General features: G+C 45.4%; 2 protein-coding genes across 4 annotated transcripts in view; one reads left to right on the top strand and one right to left on the bottom strand.

The window, feature by feature from the left end:
- The window catches only part of LOC144697491 (uncharacterized), a 1,380,819-nt gene that overhangs the window by 1,048,001 nt on the left and 310,186 nt on the right, over positions 1–22,632 (top strand). For 2 of the 3 annotated variants that reach the window (XM_078569492.1, XM_078569493.1), the window contains exon 2: positions 501–2,525. In XM_078569492.1, coding sequence (XP_078425618.1) covers positions 863–1,705 — 843 coding nt within the window. In that variant the 5' untranslated portion in view covers positions 501–862 and the 3' untranslated portion in view covers positions 1,706–2,525. Of the gene's footprint in view, positions 1–500; positions 2,526–22,632 lie in introns of those variants that run through there. The other variant, XR_013580374.1, reaches the window with a different exon arrangement.
- The window catches only part of LOC144697971 (uncharacterized), an 82,886-nt gene continuing 69,545 nt past the window's right edge, over positions 9,292–22,632 (bottom strand). Inside the window, 1 exon segment of the mRNA XM_078569923.1 lies at positions 9,292–10,403. Within this exon segment, the coding sequence (XP_078426049.1) occupies positions 9,429–10,403 (975 nt within the window). The 3' untranslated portion in view covers positions 9,292–9,428.

Below are 22,632 nucleotides of genomic sequence, written 5' to 3'. Positions count from 1 at the left end.
GAATGAACAAACATATCATCATAAAACAGAAAATGTTGGAAATCTCAGCAGGCATAACAGCATCTGTGGAGAGAAAAAACAACAGAGTTAACGTTTTGAGTCCTTATGACTCTGCTTCAGAGCTAGGAAGCTCAGAAGAGCTCTTCAGGGACATAAGGACTCGAAACATTAACTGTTTTTCTATCCTCGGATTCCTTTAGACCTGCTGAGTTTTTCCAGCATTTCCTGTTTTTGTTTCAGATCTCCAGCATCCGCAGTATTTTGCTTTTATCAAACATATTGTGATCTCTAGTTGCACAAATTTGTTAAAAAGATACAGAAAGAAATGTCCAAAATTCTGTTTGGATTTCAGCTCAGGGAGGAGGGAGAGTGTGTGGGACGGGGATTTGTAGCTTTGGGAGAACAAGAGAGGAAAAAAATGTTCCATAGAAACTAGAATTATCTGTTCTGAATTTCTATCCTGTACTGACAGTGATGACTTTTGTAAACTGCTTTTACAGGGTATTAGAAGGGGAGGATTTACAGACAGGAAACTCAAACCAAACATCACATCAAGATCTAACAGAGTCACTTGATTCATCAGGACCTGAATATCATCGGTCTTTGAATGTGGAAGGAGAAATGTTTGTCTGTTCTGTCTGTGGGAAAATATTTCAAACACCAGTGTGACTGGAAAAGCACCAAGACACAGACACACCCGAGAGTGTTCCAGTGAACTGACTGAGGAAAGAGCTTTAACCAGTTACACAGCCTGAAGAATCATTGCACCTTTCAGAGCGGGGAGAAACTGTACACTTGTCCTGTGTGTGAACAAGGATTGAACTGATCATCAAACCTGGAGAGTCACGGGGACACCCGCACCATGGAGAAACCGTGGAAATGTGAGGACTGTGGGAAGGGATTCAATTACCCATCCTGGCTGGAGAACCATCGACGTAGTCACACCAGGGAGAAGCTGTTCGCCTGCTCCGAGTGTGGGAAGGGATTCACTCAGTCAGCCAAACTACTGAGACACCAGCGAGTTCACACTGGGGAGAGGCCGTTCACCTGCTCCGAGTGTGGGAAGGGATTCACTCAGTCAGCCTACCTTCTGAGGCACCAGCGAGTTCACACAGCTGAGAGACCATTCACCTGTTCTGAGTGTGGGAAGGGATTCACTCAGTTGTCCAACCTGTTGATACACCAACGAGTTCACACTGGGGAGAGGCCATTCACCTGCTCTGTATGTGGGAAAGGATTCACTGGGTCCTCTGACCTGCTGAAGCACCAGCAAATTCACACTGACGAGAGACCATTCAGCTGTACTTCCTGTGGAAAGAGATTCAGGTCTTCATCCCATCTCACTGCGCACCGGCGAGTTCACACTGGAGAGAGACCATTCACCTGCTCCGAATGTGGGAAGGGATTCACTCAGTTATCCAACCTGCTGAGACACCAGAGTGTTCACACTGGAGAGAGACCATTCACCTGCTCCGAGTGTGGGAAGACATACACTCATTTATCCAACCTGCAGAGACACCAGCTGCTTCATACTGGGGAGAGACCGTTCACCTGCTCCGAGTGCGGGAAGGGATTCACTGAGTCAGTTGATCTGCTGAGACATCAGCGAGTTCACACTGGGGAGAGACCATTCACCTGCTCCAAGTGTGGGAAGGGATTCACTCAGTCATCCCACCTGCTGAGACACCAGCGAGTTCACAACTGACTGCAGGAATTGGATTCTGCTGTTTTTTTTAATTAATTAATGGGATGTGGGCATCACGGGCTAGGCCAGCATTTATTGCCCATCCCTAACTGCCCTTGAGAAGGTGCTGATCCTTCTTGAACTGCTAGGTACATTCACAGTGCTATTAGGGAGGGAGTTCCAGGATTTTGACCCAGTGGAGTGAAGGAACGGTGATACATTTCCAAGTCAGGATGGTGAGTGGCTTGGAGGGGAACTTTCAGGTGGTGGTGTTCCCATCTATCTGCTGCCCTTGTCCTTCTAGATGGTAGTGGTCATGGGTTTGGAAGGTGCTGTTGAAGGAGCCTTGGTGAATTCCTGCAGTGCACCTTGTAGATGGTACACACTGGCTGCTACTGTGCATTGGTGGTGGAGGGAGTGAATGCTTGTAGATGAGGTGCCAATGCTTTGTACTGGATGGTGTCGAGCTCTTGAGTATTTTTGGAGCTGCACTCATCCTGGCAAGTAGAGAGGGTTCCATCGCACTCCTGACTTGTGCCTTTGGGGAGTCAAGAAGTGAGTTACTCTCTGCCTGCTCTTATAGCCACAGTATTTATATGGCTAGTCCAGGTCAGTTTCTGGTCAATGGTAACCTCCAGGAGGTTGACAGTGGGGGATTCAACAACGGTAATATCATTGAACGTCAAGGGGCGATGGTTAGATTCTCTCTTGTTGGAGATGGTCATTGCCTGACACTTGTGTGGCGCGTATGTTACTTGCCATTTGTCAGCCCAAGCCTGGATATTGTCCAGGTCTTGCTACATTTGGACATGGACTGCGTCAGTATCTGAGGAGTCGCGAATGGTGCTGAACATTGTGCAACATCAGCGAACATCCCAGCTTCTGACCTTGTTGGAAGGAAGGTCATTGATGAAGCAGCTGAAGATGGTTGGGCCTAGGACACTACCCTGAGGAACTCCTGCAGTGATATCCTGAACTGAGATGACTGACCTCCAACAACCACAACCATCTTCCTTTGTACTAGGTATGACTCCAACCAGTAGAGAGTTTTCCCCCTAATTCCCTTTGACTCCAGTTTTGTTAGGGCCCCTTGATGCCACACTCGGTCAAATGCGGCCTTGCTGTCAAGGGAAGTCATTCTCAACTCACCTCTGGAGTTCAGCTCTTTTATCCATGTTTGAATCAAGGCTGTGATGAGGTCAGGAGCTGAGTGGCCCTGGCAGAACCCAAACTTAGTGTTAGTGAGCAGTTTATTGGTAAGCAAGTGCCACTTGATAGCACTCTTGATGATCCCTTCCATCACTTTACTGATGATCGCGAGTAGACTTATGGGATAGTAATTGGCCCAATTCGATTTATCCTGCTTTTGTGTGCAGGACATTCCTGAGCAATTTTCCCCATTGCTGGATAGATGCCAGTGTTGTAGCTGTGCTGGAGCGGCTTGGCTAGGGGTGCAGCATGGAGCACAAGTCTTCAGTACTATTGCCGGAATATCGTCAGGACCTGTAGCCTTTGCAATATCCCGTGCCTTCAGCCGTTTCTTGATATCACGTGGAGTGAATCGAATTGACTGAAGACTGGCACCTGTAATGCTGGGGACCTCCAGAGGAGGCTGAGATGGATCATCCACTCGGCACTTCTGGCTGAAGATTGTTGAAAATGCTTCAACCTTATCTTTTGCACTGATGTGCCAGGCTCCCCCATTATTGAGGCTGGGGATATTTGTGGTGCCTCCTCCTCCAGTGAGTTGTTTAATTGTCCACCACCATTCACGACTGGATGTGGCAGGACTGTAGAGCTTAGATCTGATCCGTTGGTTGTGGGATCGCTTAGCTCTATCGCTTGCTGCTTACGCTGTTTAGCACGCAAGTAGCCCTGTGTTGTAGCTTCGCCAGGTTGACACCTCATTTTTAGGTATGCCTGGTGCTGCATTGTTCATTTGGGGAGAGGCAGTGGCCTAGTGGTATTGTCACTGTACCAGTAATCTAAAGACAGAATGTAATCCAGAAGCAGAATGTAATGTTCTGGGGACCCAGTTTTGAATCCCACAATGGCAGATGGTGTAATTTGAATTGAATAAAAATCTAAAAGTCCATTGATAACCATGAAACCAGTGTTGATTATCGTAAAAACCCCATCTGGTTCGCGGATGTCCTTTAAGGAAGGTAATCTGCCATCCTTACCTGGCCTGGCCTACATGTGAGTCCAGGCCCACAGCAATGCGGTCGACTCTTCACTGCCCTCAGAAACGGCCCAGCAAAGCCACTTGGTTGTATCGATGCACTAAAAAGTCTGAAAGGAATGGAACCGGATGGACCACCCGGCATCGACCTGGGCACCAGAAGCGACAACAGCCTTTTGTCGCTGTTAATCACATCCAGGACTGAGCCATGTTCATTCTGACAGTTGTGGTTTGTTTCTGCTGATGTTAATAATCCCTGTAACTGGGCTGGAGTTTAATATTCTGGATCTATAGCTGATTGTGTTCTCGGGGCTGCAGGTTCCCTTTAAAAACCACTGTCTCTGCTCTTTCCCCATAATTCAGGAACTCTCATCAGAAATTAGTTTACAACAAGATTCTGAACTTTTATTTCAATCCTAAATTGATCTTTGGTACGAACTCTACAATTCAGTGTCTGAGAGGTTCCACTGATTAACATCTCCAATTAGAAAGTGCTGATTAATCCTTACTGACAGTTCTTACTGACTTGCACATTACTCACAGTGACACCTCCATTACCCACCAGGAAGAAGGGGAATGGGAATTGGGGGAGGATCGAGAGTTCCCAAATGTTACCCCTCCCGCGTGGTACAGAAATCCCCTCGGCACGGGAATGGAGACAAGTTCAATCCAAGTAACGGACTGTAAGTAATCAGTCTAATAACCTTATAAAATCTTTAGTGATTTATGAAATATTAAAGACCTCAGTCTCTCTCTTATGAGGAAAGCCTCCATAGCAAATTGCTGGCTGACAAACACAGGACAGGCCTGTTATCTCTGCCATGGACAGTGTCCCTAGCACAGGCCCTGAAACAAGACATTTCTAACCCTGACACGACTGGATCTCATGACCCATACGTAAACCAACTGTGTAAAGGTTAAAACAGGCTCTCGAGAGCACAGAGATTTTGAAGTGATCCACACTGGCTTCAGCCCAACACCCACACTCTGTCTCACACCAATTAACCGTTCAGAGGAGACTGACACCACCAGCTACAGAGACCAGCACTCACTCTGCGTCATCCGTCCATTTGTCCTCTGGGACCAGTAAACCGTTCTCGCCTGTCACGGGTCATGTGTTGGTCCTGTTTATTTAGCCTGTATAATTAAACTGTCACTTCTCAATGAATTACTTTAAAATCACTTCTGAACTCTACCCCATTTTTGGGTAATCTGTGACTCCTGAACCTAAATCTTACCAGAGGGCAGTTGAGGTCGCCATATTATAGAAAAAGATATTGAGTCACTGGATGGGCCCAGAGCAGATTTATAATGATGATACCAGAAATGTGCAGGTAAACATATCAGGAAAGGATTGACAGACGTGGTCTCTTTCCTCTTGAGAAAATAAGACTGAAGCTTTTCGAGGTCTCCTGATGAAAAGTTTTGATAGAGCTGATACAGAGAGAATGTTTCCTCTTGTGGGGAAGAGCATAAATGGAGGCCATCAATATAAGATAGTCAGCAAGAAACCCAATAGGGAATTCAGAAGAAACTTCTTGATACAAAGAGTGTTGAGAAAGTGGAACTTGCTACCTGGGAGTGGTTAAAGTGAATCATATAGTTTTTGTTTGGTTGAAAAAGGCGCAATGCGTGGATGTGTTTTTTAATTTTTTGCAATGATAGGGCCCTGTGTGTGAATACACGTAGCTTCTAGCACGTGTAAATGAGCCACACTGTGAGCCCGACTGATAATCTTAAAATAGTTGTTAGTGTAATTCTTAGTACAATCAGGATTGTTTAGTAGGTGCTGTCCAATTGTGGAATCACATCTAATATCCAAGGGGAGACTAGACAAGCACAAGCAGGAGAAGGGAATAGATGGTTACAAAGATAGATTTAGATGAGGAAAGATGGGAGGAAGCTCTGGTGAGCATTAACACCAGCGTGGACTGGCCAGACCAAATGGCCTGTTTCTGTGTCGTGTATCCTATGTATTTACACTCCTGAAGGGTCGCATTCTAAATTTTAGGCTATACCACCTATTCCTAGACTGCTCTGTTCCCCTTAATGTGCTCGATTCTGCTGTTACTGTCACTGTTAATCACATCCAGAACTGAACCATGTTCATTCTGACAGTTGGGGTTCATTTCTACTGATGTTAATAATCTCTGTAACTGGGCTGGAGTTTAATATCTTGATGTCTGTTAAATAAAACAGTTTTGTTTCAAACACGGAGTAGTTAAGTTCTTGATTTCCCCAGGATAAGAGGAGACTAATTGATGTCCTGTCACCAACTGCTCCATTTTTGGATCTTTTCTCCTTTCTAACTCTAGATTCTTTCAGTTCTCATACCTCTGGTTACTCTCATGGACAAGTCCGAGCTCCCCATGCCTCCCAGAGAGCCTCTCTTCACCTTGGGATCCAGGGAATGTATCGGTATTAAAAACATAAAATGCTGGAAATAATAATCCATACTTTTCCAAGTGCCAATTGATTTTGTCCCAGATTATTGTCTCCAGCCTTTCCCCACCACTGATGTGAAGCTGATTGTCCTGGAATTGCTGTATTTTTGAGCAGGGGTGTAACATTTACAATCTGTCAGTCCTTTGACACCACTACGATATAAGGAGAATTGGAAGATTGTGACCAGAGCCTCCACAAGTTCCATGTGAAGGATGCTGTCTCTGACAGTGCAGCAGTCCCTCAACGTCACCCTGGAGTGTCAGCCTAGATAATGTGCTCAGGTTTATTAATATTTCCTCTTGTTATTGATGTGGGTCATTAAGAAACAATGGACTCTTATGATGTCATCCAGTCCCAGTGCGATGATGTCATCATGACTATTAAATAACAGAGGAGCCTGAAACAGTGACCATTAATTTATCACTTTCGAATGGTGATTGACCTGCTGTGTATTTCCCCAGGCTTGTGCTTTTCAGGTTTTCAGTATCTATATTTTTTTAATCTTGACAAAAGCATATTCTTGTTCTGGCACTGAAATCCAGAGGATTTTAACTCTGTTAAAGTCAATCCCCATCGAATACACAGAAGGACTCAACTGGTCCAAACTTTTTATGGTATCAATAAACAAAGGTCTGACAAGGGGAATTGTTTTTCTCTGAGACCCGGGATGGTCAAACTATGGCCCCAAATTTCAGGGTTGGGCCTTGAGCCTGGGCTATGGGGCCCACATACATGGAGCACCATTACCGGATGTCCTTCATCCCCGAATTTAATCATTCCACCACTGGTGGCCGGGCCTTCAGCTGCCTGGACCCTAAGCTCTGGAATTTCCTCCCTAAACCTCTCCACCTTTCTACTTCACTTTCCTGCTTTAAGACATTCCTTATAACTGACCTCTTTGAACAAGCTGACCTAATATGTCCCTATGCTCCCGTGAAACTCCTTGGGATATTTTATTACGTTAGAAGCTCGATATACATATATGTCGTTGTAGTTGCTATTGTAGTTCAGTAAGATCTGATCACTTACTGAGTGAGTCTGTATAAATGTAACTGAGATAGACACAGCTTGCGGAATAGTTCAGTGAGATCTGATCACTTACTGAGTTAGTGAGTCTGTATGAATGTAACTCAGAGAGACATGGCTTGTGTGATAGTTCAGTGAGATCTGATCACTTACTGAGTGAGTGAGTCTATAAATATAATTCAGATAGACACAGCTTGTGTCACAGTTCAGTGAGATCTTATCACTTACTGACTGAGTCTGTGTAAATGTAACTCAGATAGACACAGCTCATGTGATAGTTCAGTGAAACCTGATCACTTACTGAGTCTGTGTAAATGTAACTCAGAGAGACACAGCTTGTGTCATCGTTCAGTGAAACCTGATCACTCACTGACTGACTGAGTCTGTGTAAATGTAACTCAGACACAGCTTGTGTCATCGTTCAGTGAAACCTGATCACTCACTGACTGACTGAGTCTGTGTAAATGTAACTCAGACAGACACAGCTTGTGATAGTTCAGTGAAACCTGATCACTTACTGAGTCAGTGAGTGTGTATAAATGTAACTCAAATATACACAGCTTGTGTGATAGTTCAGTGAGATCTGATCACTTTCTGAGTGAGTCTGTATAAATGTAACTCATAGATACAGCTTGTGTGATAGTTCAGTGAGATCTGATCACGTACTGAGTCAGTGGGTCTGTATAAATGTAACTCAGATAGACACAGCTTGTCATATTTCAGTGAGATCTGATCACTTAGTGAGTCAGTGAGTCTGTATAAGTGTAACTCAGATAGACACAGCTTGTGTCATAGTTCAGTGAGATCTGATCCCTTTCTGAGTGAGTCTGTATAAGTGTAACTCAGATAGACACAGCTTGTGTCATAGGTCAGTGAGATCTGATCCCTTTCTGAGTGAGTCTGTATAAATGTAACTCATAGATACAGCTTGTGTGATAGTTCAGTGAGATCTGATCACGTACTGAGTCAGTGAGTCTGTATAAGTGTAACTCAGATAGACACAACTTTTGTCAGTTCAGTGAGATCTGATCCCTTTCTGAGTGTGTGTGTATAAATGTAACTCAGATAGACACGACTTTTGGATCAGACCTGAGGAGAAGGAAGCTCTGAACTAACCACTAGACTTTCTGTTCTTCAGAACTCGGAGAAGGTGATTCTTTCCAAACATTCAAAATGATGAATAAAGTCATTCAAGATGATTTTTTTGTTGTGAGCTGAATTATTAATGTGGCGTTATAATAAAGGAGTGGGATTGACCCACAGCCTGAGTCACCACTTTAAGGACAGGAAGAGAGACAGAATCTGGAGAGGAGAAATTAAAATAAAATAAAATAGGAGACTGGGCATTGAATCCGGAACAACGGACAGAGGGGCGGAGGAGTGTTTGAGACAGGGATTTATAGAATTGGAGCGATGAAAGGAAGAAGAATATTCCATAGAAATCAGAATTGTCTGTTCTGAATTTCTACCCTGTACTTATAGTGATGGCTTTTGTAAACTCTGTTTACAGGGATTAGAGGGAGAGGACTTTAGAGGGAAACTCAAACCAGGAATCTCTACAAGGTCTTATGGAATCACTGAATTCATATATGATCAGCCTCTGATTATGGAAGGAGAAATGGGGTCTGTATTATGTGTGCAGATGAGGCTGCAACTGATTGTCCAACCTGGAGAGACAAAAGGAAACCCACCTGAGGGGAGAAGGGAGAGAAACTAGAGATAGATGTGAGTTCAAGCCTAAGACAGGAGAACATCAGAGACAGTTTGTCCCGGTGGGCCAGTGGAAGGGAGGGAAGCAGCAGAGGCAGCTGATCGGATTGTCTCAATCTTAGTGACAAAGAAGCTCCATGAGCTCCTCATACTTATTGCTGGAGGTGAGGATGGAGGAGATGGGAGAGGGAGAGCCCTTTAAAAGGAACTAACTTGTCTGAGATATTCAAAGATTCAACACGTATTTAACACCAAGCTGATTTATTTGACTTTTATCCATGATATTAACACCTATAACTGGGCTGGAGTTTCTGAACATCAGCAGAAACAGACCCCAAATGGGTCCTGGATATGATTAACAGCAAAATCCCACCACTGCAGTTACTTGTGAACTCGCTGGTGTCTTAGCAGGTTTGATGGGTGATTGAATCCCTTCCCACACTGAGGGCAGATGAAAGGTCTCTCACCAGTGTGAACACGCCGGTGTGTCAGCAGGTGGGATGACTGAGTGAATTCCTTCCCGCACTCGGAGCAGGCGAATGCTCTCTCCCCGGTGTGAACTCGCTGGTGTATCAGCAGGTTGGACGGATGAATGAATCCCTTCCCACACTGAGAGCAGATGAAAGGTCTCTCCCCAATGTGAACTCGCTGGTGTGCCCGCAGGCTGGATGAATCAGTGAACCCCTTCCCACACTCAGAGCAGGTGACCGGCCTCTCCCCAGTGTGAATTCGCTGGTGTCTCAGCAAGTTGGATGGATGACTGAATCCCTTCCCACAGTCAGAGCAGGTGAACGGCCTCTCCCCAGTGTGAATTCGCTGGTGGTCAGTGAGTTGAGATGATCGCCTGAACCCAGCCCCACAGTGAGAGCACCTGAACGGTCTTTCGTCAGTGTGAACACGTTGATGGGTCATCAGGTTCCCAGAACTTTTATACCTCTTGCCACAATCTGGGCATTTGAAGGGCCTCTCATCAGTGTGTACTCGCTGGTGTGTCAGCAGGTGGGATAACTGAGTGAATCCCTTCCCACACTGGGAGCAGGTGAAAGGTCTTTCCCCAGTGTGAACTCGCTGGTGGGTTAGCAATTGGGATAACTGATTGAATCCCTTCCCACACTCAGAGCAGGTGAATGGTCTCTCCCCAGTGTGACTACGCCGATGAGTTTCCAGCTGAGATGGATAATTGAATCCCTTTCCGCAGTCCCCACATTTCCATGGTTTCTCCACAGTGTGACTGTGCTTGTGTCTCAGCAGGTCAGAGGATCGGCTGAAGCCTTGTCCACACACAGAGCACGTGTACGGTGTCTCCCCACTGTGAACGGTGGTTTTTCCTTCCATGTTCAAAATCCAATGATATTCAGGTTACAATAAATTGGGCGACTCCATCAGATCCTGATGTGATGTTTGGTTTCAGTTGCCTGACCATAAATCTTCCCCTTCTAACATCCTGTGAATTTGATTTAAAACAGAAAAAAGGGAGTGAGAGAGAACCCACAAAAACACAAAGGCAGGTTGTGAAATTGAGCTGAATGAATCTGGGAATTTGTGGGGCCGGCACTAGGAAAAAGTGACCGTGAAAACTGCTGGATTGTCATAAAAACCCAACTGGTTCACTAATGTCCTTCAGGGAAGGGAACCTGCCACTAAATCTGTGACCACTCAAGACTCTGTCCACAAATTTCAAAATTGCACCTGAACACCAAGGTCTGGGTTAATTATATTTATTAGGAAGAGCAGGAGTCCTCACAATGACTCCTGGGGAACTCCACGATAAACCTTCCTCCAGTCTGATAAAAATCCTTTCACCATCACCCTCTGTACCTTGTCACTCAGCCAATTCCGTATCCATGTTGCTCCTGTCCCTTTTATTCCTTGAGCTATAACTTTGCTCACAAGTCTGTTGTGTGGCACTTTACCTAAAGCCATTTGGAAGTCCATGTACACCATATTAACAGTATTATCCTCATCAACCCTCTCTGTGACCTCTTTAAAAACCTTATGTAAGTTAATTAAATATGATTTTCCCTTAACAAATCCATGTTGGCTTTCCTGAATTAATCCACATTTGCTAAAGTGACCATTAATTTTGTCCACAATTGTGGAAGTTTCCCCACCACTGAGGCTAAACTGACTGGCCTGTAGTTGCTGGGCTTATCTTTACACCCTCTTTTGAGCAAAGGGGTAACATTTACAATGCTCCAGTCCTCTGTCACCACTCCTGAATCTCAGGAAGACTGAAAAATTATGGCCAGTACTTCCACAATTTCCACTATCACTTCCGTACGTACCCTTGGATGCATCTCATCCGATCCTGGTGGCTTATCAACTTTATCAAACAGCCTGTCCAATACCTCCTCCTTATCAATTTTAAACCCCACAAGTGTCTGAAGTACCCCCCTCTTTCACCTTGACCTGTGCAGCATCATCTTTGTTGGTAAAGACAGATGCAAAATATTCATTTAATACCTCATCCATGCCCCCTGCCTTCATGAGTAAATCACCTTCTTGGTCCCTAATCTTCCCTTTACCACCCTTTTACCATGTATACGCCTGAATAAGACTTAGTGATTTTCCATGCTAGCTTGCTGGTCTCTTTTCATACTCTCTCTTTGCTTCTCTTATTTGCTTCTTCAATTCCCCTTTGAACCTTCCCTATTCAGTCCGGTTCCCGGTTGCATTATCCATCTGACATCTGTAATAAGCAGACCTTTTCTACTTCTACCTCTTTTATCATCGAGGGAGCTCTGGAATTGTTTGCCTTCTCTTTCCCTCGGTGGGAATATATCTTTACTGTGTCTGATATTTTTTCTTCTTCAACAGCAGCCCACTGTTCTGTTCCAGTTTCACCTTCCAAACTTTGATTCCAGTTGACTAGGTCAGATCCATTCTTACCCTGCTGCAGCTGGCTTCCCCTGCCCTTGCCCCATGTTAATACTTCTTTCTCTTACTAATAATCTTTGCCCACAAACAGGACATAGACGTCTACAGCACAGAAGGAGGCCATTTGGCCCTCGTGTCCGCACTGGTCAACAAAGATCTGACTAACACAGAATTACCTGGAAAAACTCAGCAGGTCTGGCAGCATCGGCGGAGAAGAATAAAGTTGACATTTCGAGTCCTCATGACCCTTCAACAGAACTGAGTAAAATTAGGAGAGGGGAGAAATATAAGCTGGTTTAAGGTGGGGAGAGAAGTAGGGGGGTTGGGGGTGGTTGTAGGGACAAGCAAGCAGGGATAGGAGCAGATAATCAAAAGATGTCACAGACAAAAGGATCAAAGAGGTGTTGAAGGTGGTGATATTATCTAAGAGAATGTGCTAATTAAGAATGGATGGCAGGACACTCAAGGTACAGCTCTAGTGGGGGTGGGGTGAAATAAGACTAACAGGGCATAAAAGGTATAAATTTTAAAATATTGGAAAAAGGTGGGAAAAGAAAAATCTATATAAATTCTTGGAAAAAACAAAAGGGAGGGGGAAGAAACGAAAAGGGGGTGGGGATGGAGGAGGGAGTTCAAGATCTAAAGTTGTTGAACTCAATATTCAGTCTGGAAGGCTGTAAAGTGCCTAGTCGGAAGATGAGGTGTTGTTCCTCCAGTTTGCGTTGAGCTTCACTGGAACAATGCAGCAAGCCAAGGACAGACATGTGGGCAAGAGAGCAGGGTGGAGTGTTAAAATGGCAAGCGACACGGAGGTTTGGGTCATTCTTGCGGACAGACCGCAGGTGTTCTGCAAAGCGATCGCCCAGTTTGCGTTTGGTCTCTCCAATGTAGAGGAGACCGCATTGGGAGCAACGAATGCAGTAGACTAAGTTGGGGGAAATGCAAGTGAAATGCTGCTTCACTTGAAAGGAGTGTTTGGGCCCTTGGACGGTGAGGAGAGAGGAAGTGAAGGGGCAGATGTTGCATATTTTGTGTATGCATGGGGAGGTGCCGTAGGTGGGGGTTGAGGAGTAGGGGTTGATGGAGGAGTGGACCAGGGTGTCCCGGAGGGAACGATCCCTACGGAATGCTGCCGGGGAGGGGTGAAGGGAAGATATGTTTGGTGGTGGCATCATGCTGGAGTTGGCGGAAATGGCGGAGGATGATCCTTTGAATGCGGAGGCTGGTGGGGTGATAAGTGAGGACAAGGGGGACCCTATCATGTTTCTTGGAGGGAGAAGGCGTGAGGGCGGATGCGCGGGAGATGGGCCGGACACGGTTGAGGGCCCTGTCAACGACCGTGGGTGGAAAACCTCGGTTAAGGAAGGAGGACATGTCAGAGGAACTGTTTTTGAAGGTAGCCTCATCAAAACAGATGCGACGGAGGCGAAGGAACTGAGAGAAGCGGGGTGTGAGGAGCTGTAGTCGAGATAGCTGTGGGAGTCGGTAGGCTTGTAATGGATATTGGTGGACAATCTATCACCAGAAATTGAGACAGAGAGGTCAAGGAAGGGAAGGGAAGTGTCAGAGATGGACCATGTGAAAATGATGGAGGGGTGGAGATTGGAAGCAAAATTAATAAATTTTTCCAGGTCCCAATGAGAGCATGAAGCAGCACCGAAGTAATCATCGATGTACCGGAGAAAGAGTTGTGGGAGGGGGCCGGAGTAGGACTGGAACAAGGAATGTTCCACATACCCCATAAAGAGGCAGGCATGCTGGGGCCCATGCGGGTCTGACTACACTAATCCCACTTTCCAGCCACTTGAGTTCTGATGAAGAGTCATATGGACTTGAAACATTAACTGTATTCCTGTCCACAGATGCTGTCAGGCCTGCTGAGTTTTTCCAGCTATTTTTGTTCCCACTTTCCAGCGCTTGGCCCGTAGCCCTGGAGGCAATGCCCTGGAGAACAGACAAACCTTTTTACTGTGCACATTCAAAGGCTGATGATATACAAATCTTGATGAATCAAGTGACTCTGTCAGATCTTGATGTAATGTTTGATTTGAGCTTTTTATCTTGTCAATCTCCACTTCTAATATCCTGTAAAAGAAATGTACAAAGTCCTTCAATGTCAGTGCAGGATACAAACGCAGAGGAGGCAAACTCTTGGTTTGAGTTTGCTGTGTGTAAATCCTCCCCTTCTAACCCCATGTAAAAGCAGTTTCCAAAATCCATCTCTGTCAGTCCAGGATAGAAATTTACAATATTCTCTCCTCCTGCTACCTGGACCAGGGTGACCGCGCATGCGCCCTGCTGCACAATGTCCCCTGTAAAGATGGCGGCCGTTACCCCGGGTCTGAAGAAGCCGCAGCTGTTGCCGATTTGGTGCAAACGCGGGGCCAAGAATTTCTAATTCGGGTCTTGAGTCCTACACCGGATGTTTATGAAACCTCCCAGTCCACACTGACTCCGTCTCTCTCCTGTACTCGGCTGTCCCTCACCTTTTCCCGTCGCCATCCTCCTTCAGCTTCCATACTCCCCGGGCTTCGGGTACAATGACACTGCGCCTGCGCCGGAGCTCAGCAGGAGGGTGGTCACGTGCCAATCAAGCCCCGCCGCTGAGTCACTCCGATTGGTTGGAGAACCAGCCGCTCCCGCCCGGTCCTCCGTTCCCGCCCCCTCTTCCTATTGGTCCGCAGTTGCCGTCAATCAGCCGGGCATTGTGACGCTTTCAAACGCTGAGAGCGGCCACAGACTCAGCCTGACTTGCTGATTCTTGGCAGCATTTTCTGTTTGGGAATTAGAGCTAGAGATGGATGGTCAGTTCCCCTCTGTCCGGGGGGGGATTCACACTCATTTCCCCAGTGCACTGATTATCACCTTTACTTTACATGAGAAAGTCCCCGGTTCAATCCCGGCTGGAAACTTTGTGTTTACAATTGTTACTGAGGAGGAATTAACAGTGAGCTTAGTTTCATGTCGAACAGGGGAACAGTTATTGTCTCATTCTTTAAAATCTCTTCATCATCTTTAAACAAGGAACGAAAAGTCAGAGAAAACTGATCCACTGTGACCCCAAAAACAAGATACTGCAGATGCTGGAAATCCGACCTCAAAACAGAAAATGTTGGAAACTCTCAGCAGGTCAAACAGCTTCTGTTGAGAGGGAAAGAGAGTGAATGTTTCAGGGCGGTGACCTTTTATCCAAACTAGAAGAATTTACAGATTTAAAAGTTTACAAACAAGTAGAGGCAGGGTAAAGAGCGGGGGAGAGGAAGTAAACACAGATGGTCTTGTGATAGAATGGAAGGCTGGAGTGATTAGGGCCCAGAGGAGGTATAAATGGTAACAGCACAAAAGTACCAGCACCTATTGTCTGAAAAAAAGGGATCAAAAATTGTTCAAGTGAATGTTCAATCTGGAATGTTGTAAAGAGCCGAACCAAAACACAAGGTGCTGTTCCTCGAACTTCCATGAAGCTTCATTTGAACAGTGTAGCAGGACGAGGACAGAGTGTCTGGAACAGTTCCTACAGATTGGAGGGTAGCTAATGTAACTCCACCATTTAAAAAGGGAGGTAGAGAGAAAACAGGGAATTATAGACCAGTGAGCCTGACGTCAGTAGTGGGGAAAATTCTAGGGTCCATTATAAAAGATTTAATAGCTGAGCACTTGGAAAACAGTGGCAGATTCGGACAGAGTCAGCATGGATCTACGAAAGGGAAATCATGCTTGACAAATCTAATGGAATTTTTCGAGACTGTAACTAGTAGAGTTGATGAGGGGGAGACCATAAGGGCATAAGACATAGGAGCAGAAATTAGGCCATTCGGTCCATCGAGTCTGCTCCGCCATTCAATCGTGGCTGATAAGTTTCTCAACCCCATTCTCCCGCCTTCTCCCCGTATCCTTTAATCCCCTTACCAATCAAGAATCTATCTATCTCGGTCTTAAATACACTCAATGAACTGGTCTCCTGTGGCAATGAATTCCATAGATTCACCACTCTCTGGCTAAAGAAGTTTCTCCTCATCTCTGTTCTAAAAGGTCTTTCCTTTACTCTGAGGCTGCACCATCGGGTCCTAGTCTCTCCTACTAATGGAAACATCTTCCCCACGTCCACTCTATCCAGGCCTTTCAGTATTCTGTAAGTTTCAATCAGATCCCCCCTCATCCTTCTAAACTCCATTGAGTAGAGACCCAGGGTCCTCAAACGTTCCTCATATGTTAAGCCTTTCATTCCCTCTGGACCCTCTCCAGGGCCAGCACATCCTTCCTGAGATACGGGGCCCAAAATTGCTCACAGTATTCTAAATGTGGTCTGACCAGAGCCTTATAAAGCCTCAGCAGCACATCCCTGCTTTTATATTCTAGTCCTCTCGAAATAAATGCCAACATTGCATTTGCCTTCCTAACTACTGACTCAACCTGCAAGTTTACCTCGAGAATCCTGGACTAGGACTCCCAAGTCCCTTTGCACTCCAGATTTCTGAATTCTTTCCCCATTTAGAAAATAGTCTATGCCTCTATTTTTCCTACTAAAGTGCATGACCTCACACTTGCCCACATTGTATTCCATCTGCCACTTCTTTGCCCATTCTCCTAACCTGTCCAAAACCTTCTTCAGCCTCCCCGCCTCCTCAATACTACCTGTCCCTCCATCTGTCTTTGTATCATCTGCAAACTTAGCCAGGATGCCCTCAGTTCCTTCATCTAGATCATTAATGTATAAAGTGAAAAGTTGTGGTCCCAACACTGACCCTTGCGGAACTCTACTAGTCACCGGCTGCCATCCTGAGAAGGACCCCTTTATCCCCAATCTCTGCCTCCTGCAAGACAGCCAATCTTCTATCCATGCTAGTACCTTGGCTCTAACACCATGGGCTCTTATCTTACTGAGCAGCCTCCTGTGTGGCACCTTGTCAAAGACCTTCTGGAAGTCCAAGTAGATAACAACCATTGGTTCTCTTTTGTCTAACCTACTCTTTACCTCCTCAAAGAATTCTAACAGATTTGTCAGGCATGACCTCCCCTAGATGAAACCATGCTGACTTTGCCCTATTTTATCATGTACTTCCAAGTATTCTGAAATCTCATCCTTAATAATGGACTCTAAAATCTTACCAACGACCGAGGTCAGGCTAATCTGCCTGTAATTTCCCGTCTTTTGCCTCACTCCCTTCTTAAACAGGGGGGTTACCTTAGCAATTTTCCAGTCCTCTGGGACCCTCCCTGAGACCCTCCCTGACTCCAGTGATTCCTGAAAGATCACCATTAATGCCTCCACTATCTCTTCAGCTATCTCCTTCAGAACTCTGGGGTGTAATCCATCTGGTCCAGGTGATTTATCCACCTTCAGACCTTTCAGTTTCCTAGCACCTTCTCCTTGGTAATGGCCACCATACTCACCTCTGCCCCCCCCGACTCTCTTGAACTTTGGGGATGTGACGCATGTCTTCCACCGTGAAGACTGAGGCAAAGTACCTATTCAGTTCCTCCGCCATTTCTTTGTTCCCCACTACTATTTCTCCAGTGTCATTTTCCAGCGGCCCAATGTCCACTTTTGCCTCTCTCTTACCCTTTATATATCTAAAAAAAACTCTTGCAATCTTCTTTTATATTCCTGGCTAGTTTACCCTCATATTTAATCTTCTCCCTCCTTATTTCTTTTTTAGTTGTCCTCTGTTGGTCTTTGTAGGCTTCCCAATCCCCTGGTTTCCCACTGCTCTTCGCCACATTGTATGCTTTCTCTTTAGCTTTTATGCTGTCCCTGACTTCCCTTGTCAGCCATGGTTGCCTCGTCCTCCCTTTAGTATGCTTCTTCTTCCTAGGGATTAATTTTTGCTTTGTCTCCCAAATTACTCCCAGAAACTCCTGCCATTGCTGTTCCACTGTCTTTCCTGCTTGGCTCATCTCCCAGTCAATTCTGGCTAGCTCCTCCATCATGCCTCTGTAGTTGCCTTTATTCAACTGTAATACCGTTACATCTGATTCCAGCTTTTTCCTCTCAAATTGCAGGATAAATTCTATCATATTATGGTCACTTCCTCCTAAGGGTTCCTTCACCTTAAGCTCCCTTATCAAATATGCCTCATTGCACATCACTAAATCTAGAATTGCCTGTTCCCTAGTGGGCTCCACCACAAGCTGCTCCAAAAAGCCATCTCATAGACATTCCACAAATTCCTTTTTTTGGGATCTACTACCAACCTGATTTTCCCAGTCTACCTGCATATTGAAATCCCCCATGATCACTGTAACCTTGCCTTTCTTACATGCCTTTTCTATCTCCTGGTGTATCTTGTGCCCCACATCCTGACTACTGTTCAGAGGCCTGTACATAACTCCCATTATGGTTTTTTTGCCTTTGCAGTTCCTCAACTCTACCCACACAGATTCTACATCATCTGACCTTACATCATTTCTTGCTATCGATTTAATTTCATTTCTTACTAACAAAGCAACCCCACCCCCTCTGCCAACCTGCCTATATTTCCGATAGGATGTATATTCTTGGATATTTAGCTCCCAGTCCTGATCCCCCTTGCAGCCAGTGGATGTGGTTTATTTGGACTTTCAGAAGGCTTTTGACAAAGTCCCTCATAAGAGATTAGCATGTACAATTAAAGCGCATGGGATTAGGGGTAGTGTATTGAGATGGATAGAAAACTGTTGGCAGATAGGAAACAAAGAATAGGAATAAAAGGGTCTTTTTCCAAATGGCAATTTCCAAGTGACTAGTGGGGTACCACAGGGATCAGTGCTGGGACCCCAGCTATTCACAATATATATTAACGATTTAGATGAGGGAGCTAAATATTTGCCGATGTGTGGGAGGGTGAGCTGTGGGGAGGATGCAGAGATGCTTCAGGGTGATTTGGACAAGCTGAGTGAGTGGGCAAATGCATGGCACATACAATATAATGTGGATAAATATGAGGTTATCGACTTTGATAGCAAAAGCAGGAAGGCAGATTATTATCTGAATGGCTATAAATTGAGAGAGGGGGATGTGCAATAGGACCTGGGTGTCCTCGCACACCAGTCATTGAAGGTAAGCATGCAGGTGCAGCAGGCGGTAAAGAAGGCAAATGGTATTCATAGCGAGAGGATTCAAGTACAGGAGCAGGGATGTCTTGTTGCAATTATACTACTTGGAATATTGTGTGCAGTTTTGGTCTCCTTATCTAATGAAGGATGTTCTTGCTATAGAGGGAGTGCAGCGAAGGTTTACCAGACTGATTCCTGGGATGGCGGGACTGACATATGAGGAGAGATTGAGTCAGTTAGCATTCTATTCACTGGAGTTCAGAAGAATGAGGGGGGCTGTCATAGAAACCTATAAAATTCTAACAGGACTAAACAGGGTAGATGCAGGAAGGATGTTCCCAATGGTGGGGGAGTCCAGAACCAGGGGTCACAGTCTGGGGATATAGGGTAGAGCATTTAGGACTGAGATGAGGAGAAATTTCTTCACCCAGAGAGTGGTGAGCCTGTGGAATTCGCTAACACAGAAAGTAGTTGAGGCCAAAACATTGTATGTTTTCAAGAAGGAGTTAGATATAGCTCTTGGGGCGAAAGGGATGAAAGGATATGGGGAGAAAGCGGGAGCAGGCTATTGAGTTGGATGATCAGCCATGATCATAATGAAAGGGCCGAAAGGGCTACTCCTGCTCCTATTTTCTATGTTTCTATGAGAGGTCAGAGTTGGAGTGCAGTGGAGAAATAAACAGGTAATTAATCAGATGCTCTGGATCACACTTGCAGAGTGCTGATGTTCCACAGAGCAGTCACCCAATCGGGATTTAGTTTCCTCATCAAAGAGGAGACCACATTGTGAACAGTGAATACACAATACAAAATGCAAATAAGTACAAGTATGTCACTGTGTCACCTGGAGAGTGTGTCTGGCGCCCTGGAACTTGGGGCGGAGGGGAAAGGGTGGGTGCTGCATCTGCTGGGCTTGCATGGAAATGATTCACAGTGAGGTTCATAAGAACACAAGAAATAGGAGCAGGGGTAGACCTGCTGCACCATTGAATGATCTTCCACCTCAATTCCATTTCCCCCCCCCTAACCCCTTATCCATTGATTCCCTTAGTGTCCAAACATACATTGAGTCTATCACTCTCCATCTTGCGTATGTTCAGGATGGAAAGCCATGGACTCAATGCAACTATTACTCCAACCTGGCCAATTACTGCCCCATCAGTCTACTCTCCGTCATCAGTAAAGTGATGGAAGGGATCATCAACAGTGCTATCAAGCGGCACTTGCTTAGCAATCATCTGCTCACTGACACTCAGTTTGGGTTCTGCATGGGTCACTCATCTTCTGACCACGTTACAACCTTGGTTTAAAAGAGCTGAACTCCAGGGGTGAGATGAGAATGACTGCCCTTGACATCAAAGCAATATTTGACTGAGTGTGGCATCAAGCAGCCAGAGCAAAAGTGGGGTCAATGGGAATCAAGGGGAAAACTCTCCGCTGGTTGGAGTCATACCTAGCACAAAGGGAGATGGTTGTGGTTGTTGGAGGTCAATCATCTCACCTCCAGGACATCACTGCAGTAGTTCCTCAGGATACTGTCCTCAGCCCAACCATCTTCAGATGCTTCATCAATGACATTCCTTCCATCATGAGGTCAGAAGTGGGGATGTTCACTGATGATTGCATGATGTTCAGCACCATCCATGACTCCTCAAAGCAGTCCATGTCCAAATGCAGCAAAACCTGGACAATATCCAGGCTTGGGCTGACAAATGGCAAGTAACATTCACGTCATACAAGTTCCAGGTAATGACCATCTCCAACAAGAAATAATCTAACCATTGCCCCTTGACATTCAATGGCATTACCATCTCTGAATCCCCCACTATCAACATCCAGGGGGGTTACTGTTGACCAGGGGCCGAACTGGACTAGCCATATAAATACTGTGGCTAAAGGGCAGGTCAGAGGCTAGGAATCTGGCAACGAGTAACTCACATCCTAACTCCCCAAAGCCTGTCCACCATCTACAAGGCACAAGTTCAGGAATGTGATGGAATACTCTCCACTTGCCTGGATGAGTACAGCTCGAACAACACTCAAGAAGCTTGGCACGCTCCAAGACAAAGAAACCCGCTTTATTGGCACATTCACAAACATTCATTCCCTCCACCACCAACGCATAGTGGCAGCAGGATGTACCATCTACAAGATACACTGCAGCAACTCACCAAGGCTCCTTAAACAGCACCTTCCAGATTCACGACTGCTACCACATGAAGGACAAGGGCAGCAGATACATGGGAACACCACCACTTGGAAGTTCCCCTTCCAGTCACTCACCATCCTAACTTGGAAATATATTGATGTTCCTTCACTGTCACTGGGTCAAAATCCTGGAAGCCCTTCCCGAACAGCACTGTGGGTGTACCTACACCACAGCAACTGCAGCGGTTCAAGAAGACAGCTCATCACCACCTTCACAAGGAGCAAATAGGGATGGGCAATAAACGCTGGCCTAGTCAGTGACACCCACATCCCGTAAATGAATAAAAAACTGGAAAATGCACAAGCAAGGTGCACAGGAATTCCATATTGATCTCCTCGCTGCTTGGCAATCATTTTAACTCAACTTTCCACCGTGAAATCTAGTCATTGTCTGACAGATATTCTTAGTAGTATAATTAGAGGATTTAGAGTGAAAACCACCCTCTGTTGCATTGCCAGGATGGAAGACAACTTTGTGGATGATTCATAATGTTACAGGCAGTCTCATTTGATCTGGTCATTTCATTCCATCTTATTTTCAGCTAATGGGAGAATGGCTGAAATAGAGGATGGTGAATAACAGCTCGAAACCACAGTCCATTCTCCCACTGACATACTGATCCTTCCCACATACAGGAATTTGGGGCAATATTGACGTTGATACTCAGATCAGCTCTGTCTCCATGTAATGAGATGGATCAAGAAGCACTGGGGAAGGTGCCGATAAGATTGACTGGAATTATGACAGAACTGGAAAGCTATATCAATCAATAAAAATTGAATCGGTTGAAAAGGTTTCATCTGGAAAATAAGAGTGAGGGATGACATAAGACAACGTAAGGGTTTGACAGGGTAGATAAATGGAAGATGTTACCACTTGTGGATGGATGAGAAGCAAGACAGAGATGAGGAGATTTATTTTTTTCTCAGAGGGTCATGAGTCTTTGGAACTCTTCCTTATAAAGTGGTGGAGGCTGAATCTTTTAATATTTTTAAGGCGGTGGCAGACAGATTCTTGATAATCAAGGTGGCGAAAGTTTATCAAGGGTAGCTGGGAACGTGGAGTTGAGGTTAAAATCACATCAGTATGATCTTGTTGAATGATTGAGCAGGCTCAAGGGGCGGAATGGCCCACTCCTGTTCCTAATTCGTATGTTTTTTATGTTTGCGTGTCAATAATAAACATCTAATGTACAAATCGGGAGCAACTTTAACCAGAAATAAAGCAAGAAGTGCTGGAAACACTCAGCACATCTAGGAGTATCTGTGGATGGAGAAACAGAGTTAAGTTTTCAGGTCTGTGCACTGATGCAGCGCCATTTTGATGAAAGTCACAGCCCTCAAATGTAAACTATGTTTAGCTCTGCACAGGTGCCACCAGATCGGTTTAAAATTCTGGCATTTTCTGTTACGTTTTCATATTTACAGCACCTGATTTTCTCTAACTGTAGATGGTTGAGAATGT

Source organism: Cetorhinus maximus, chromosome 23, assembly GCF_964194155.1.
Source record: "Cetorhinus maximus chromosome 23, sCetMax3.hap1.1, whole genome shotgun sequence".
NCBI classification, from domain to species: domain Eukaryota; kingdom Metazoa; phylum Chordata; class Chondrichthyes; order Lamniformes; family Cetorhinidae; genus Cetorhinus; species Cetorhinus maximus.
The sequence above is the reverse complement of the archived record's forward strand: the minus strand, read 5'-3'. Positions and strand labels throughout refer to the sequence as shown.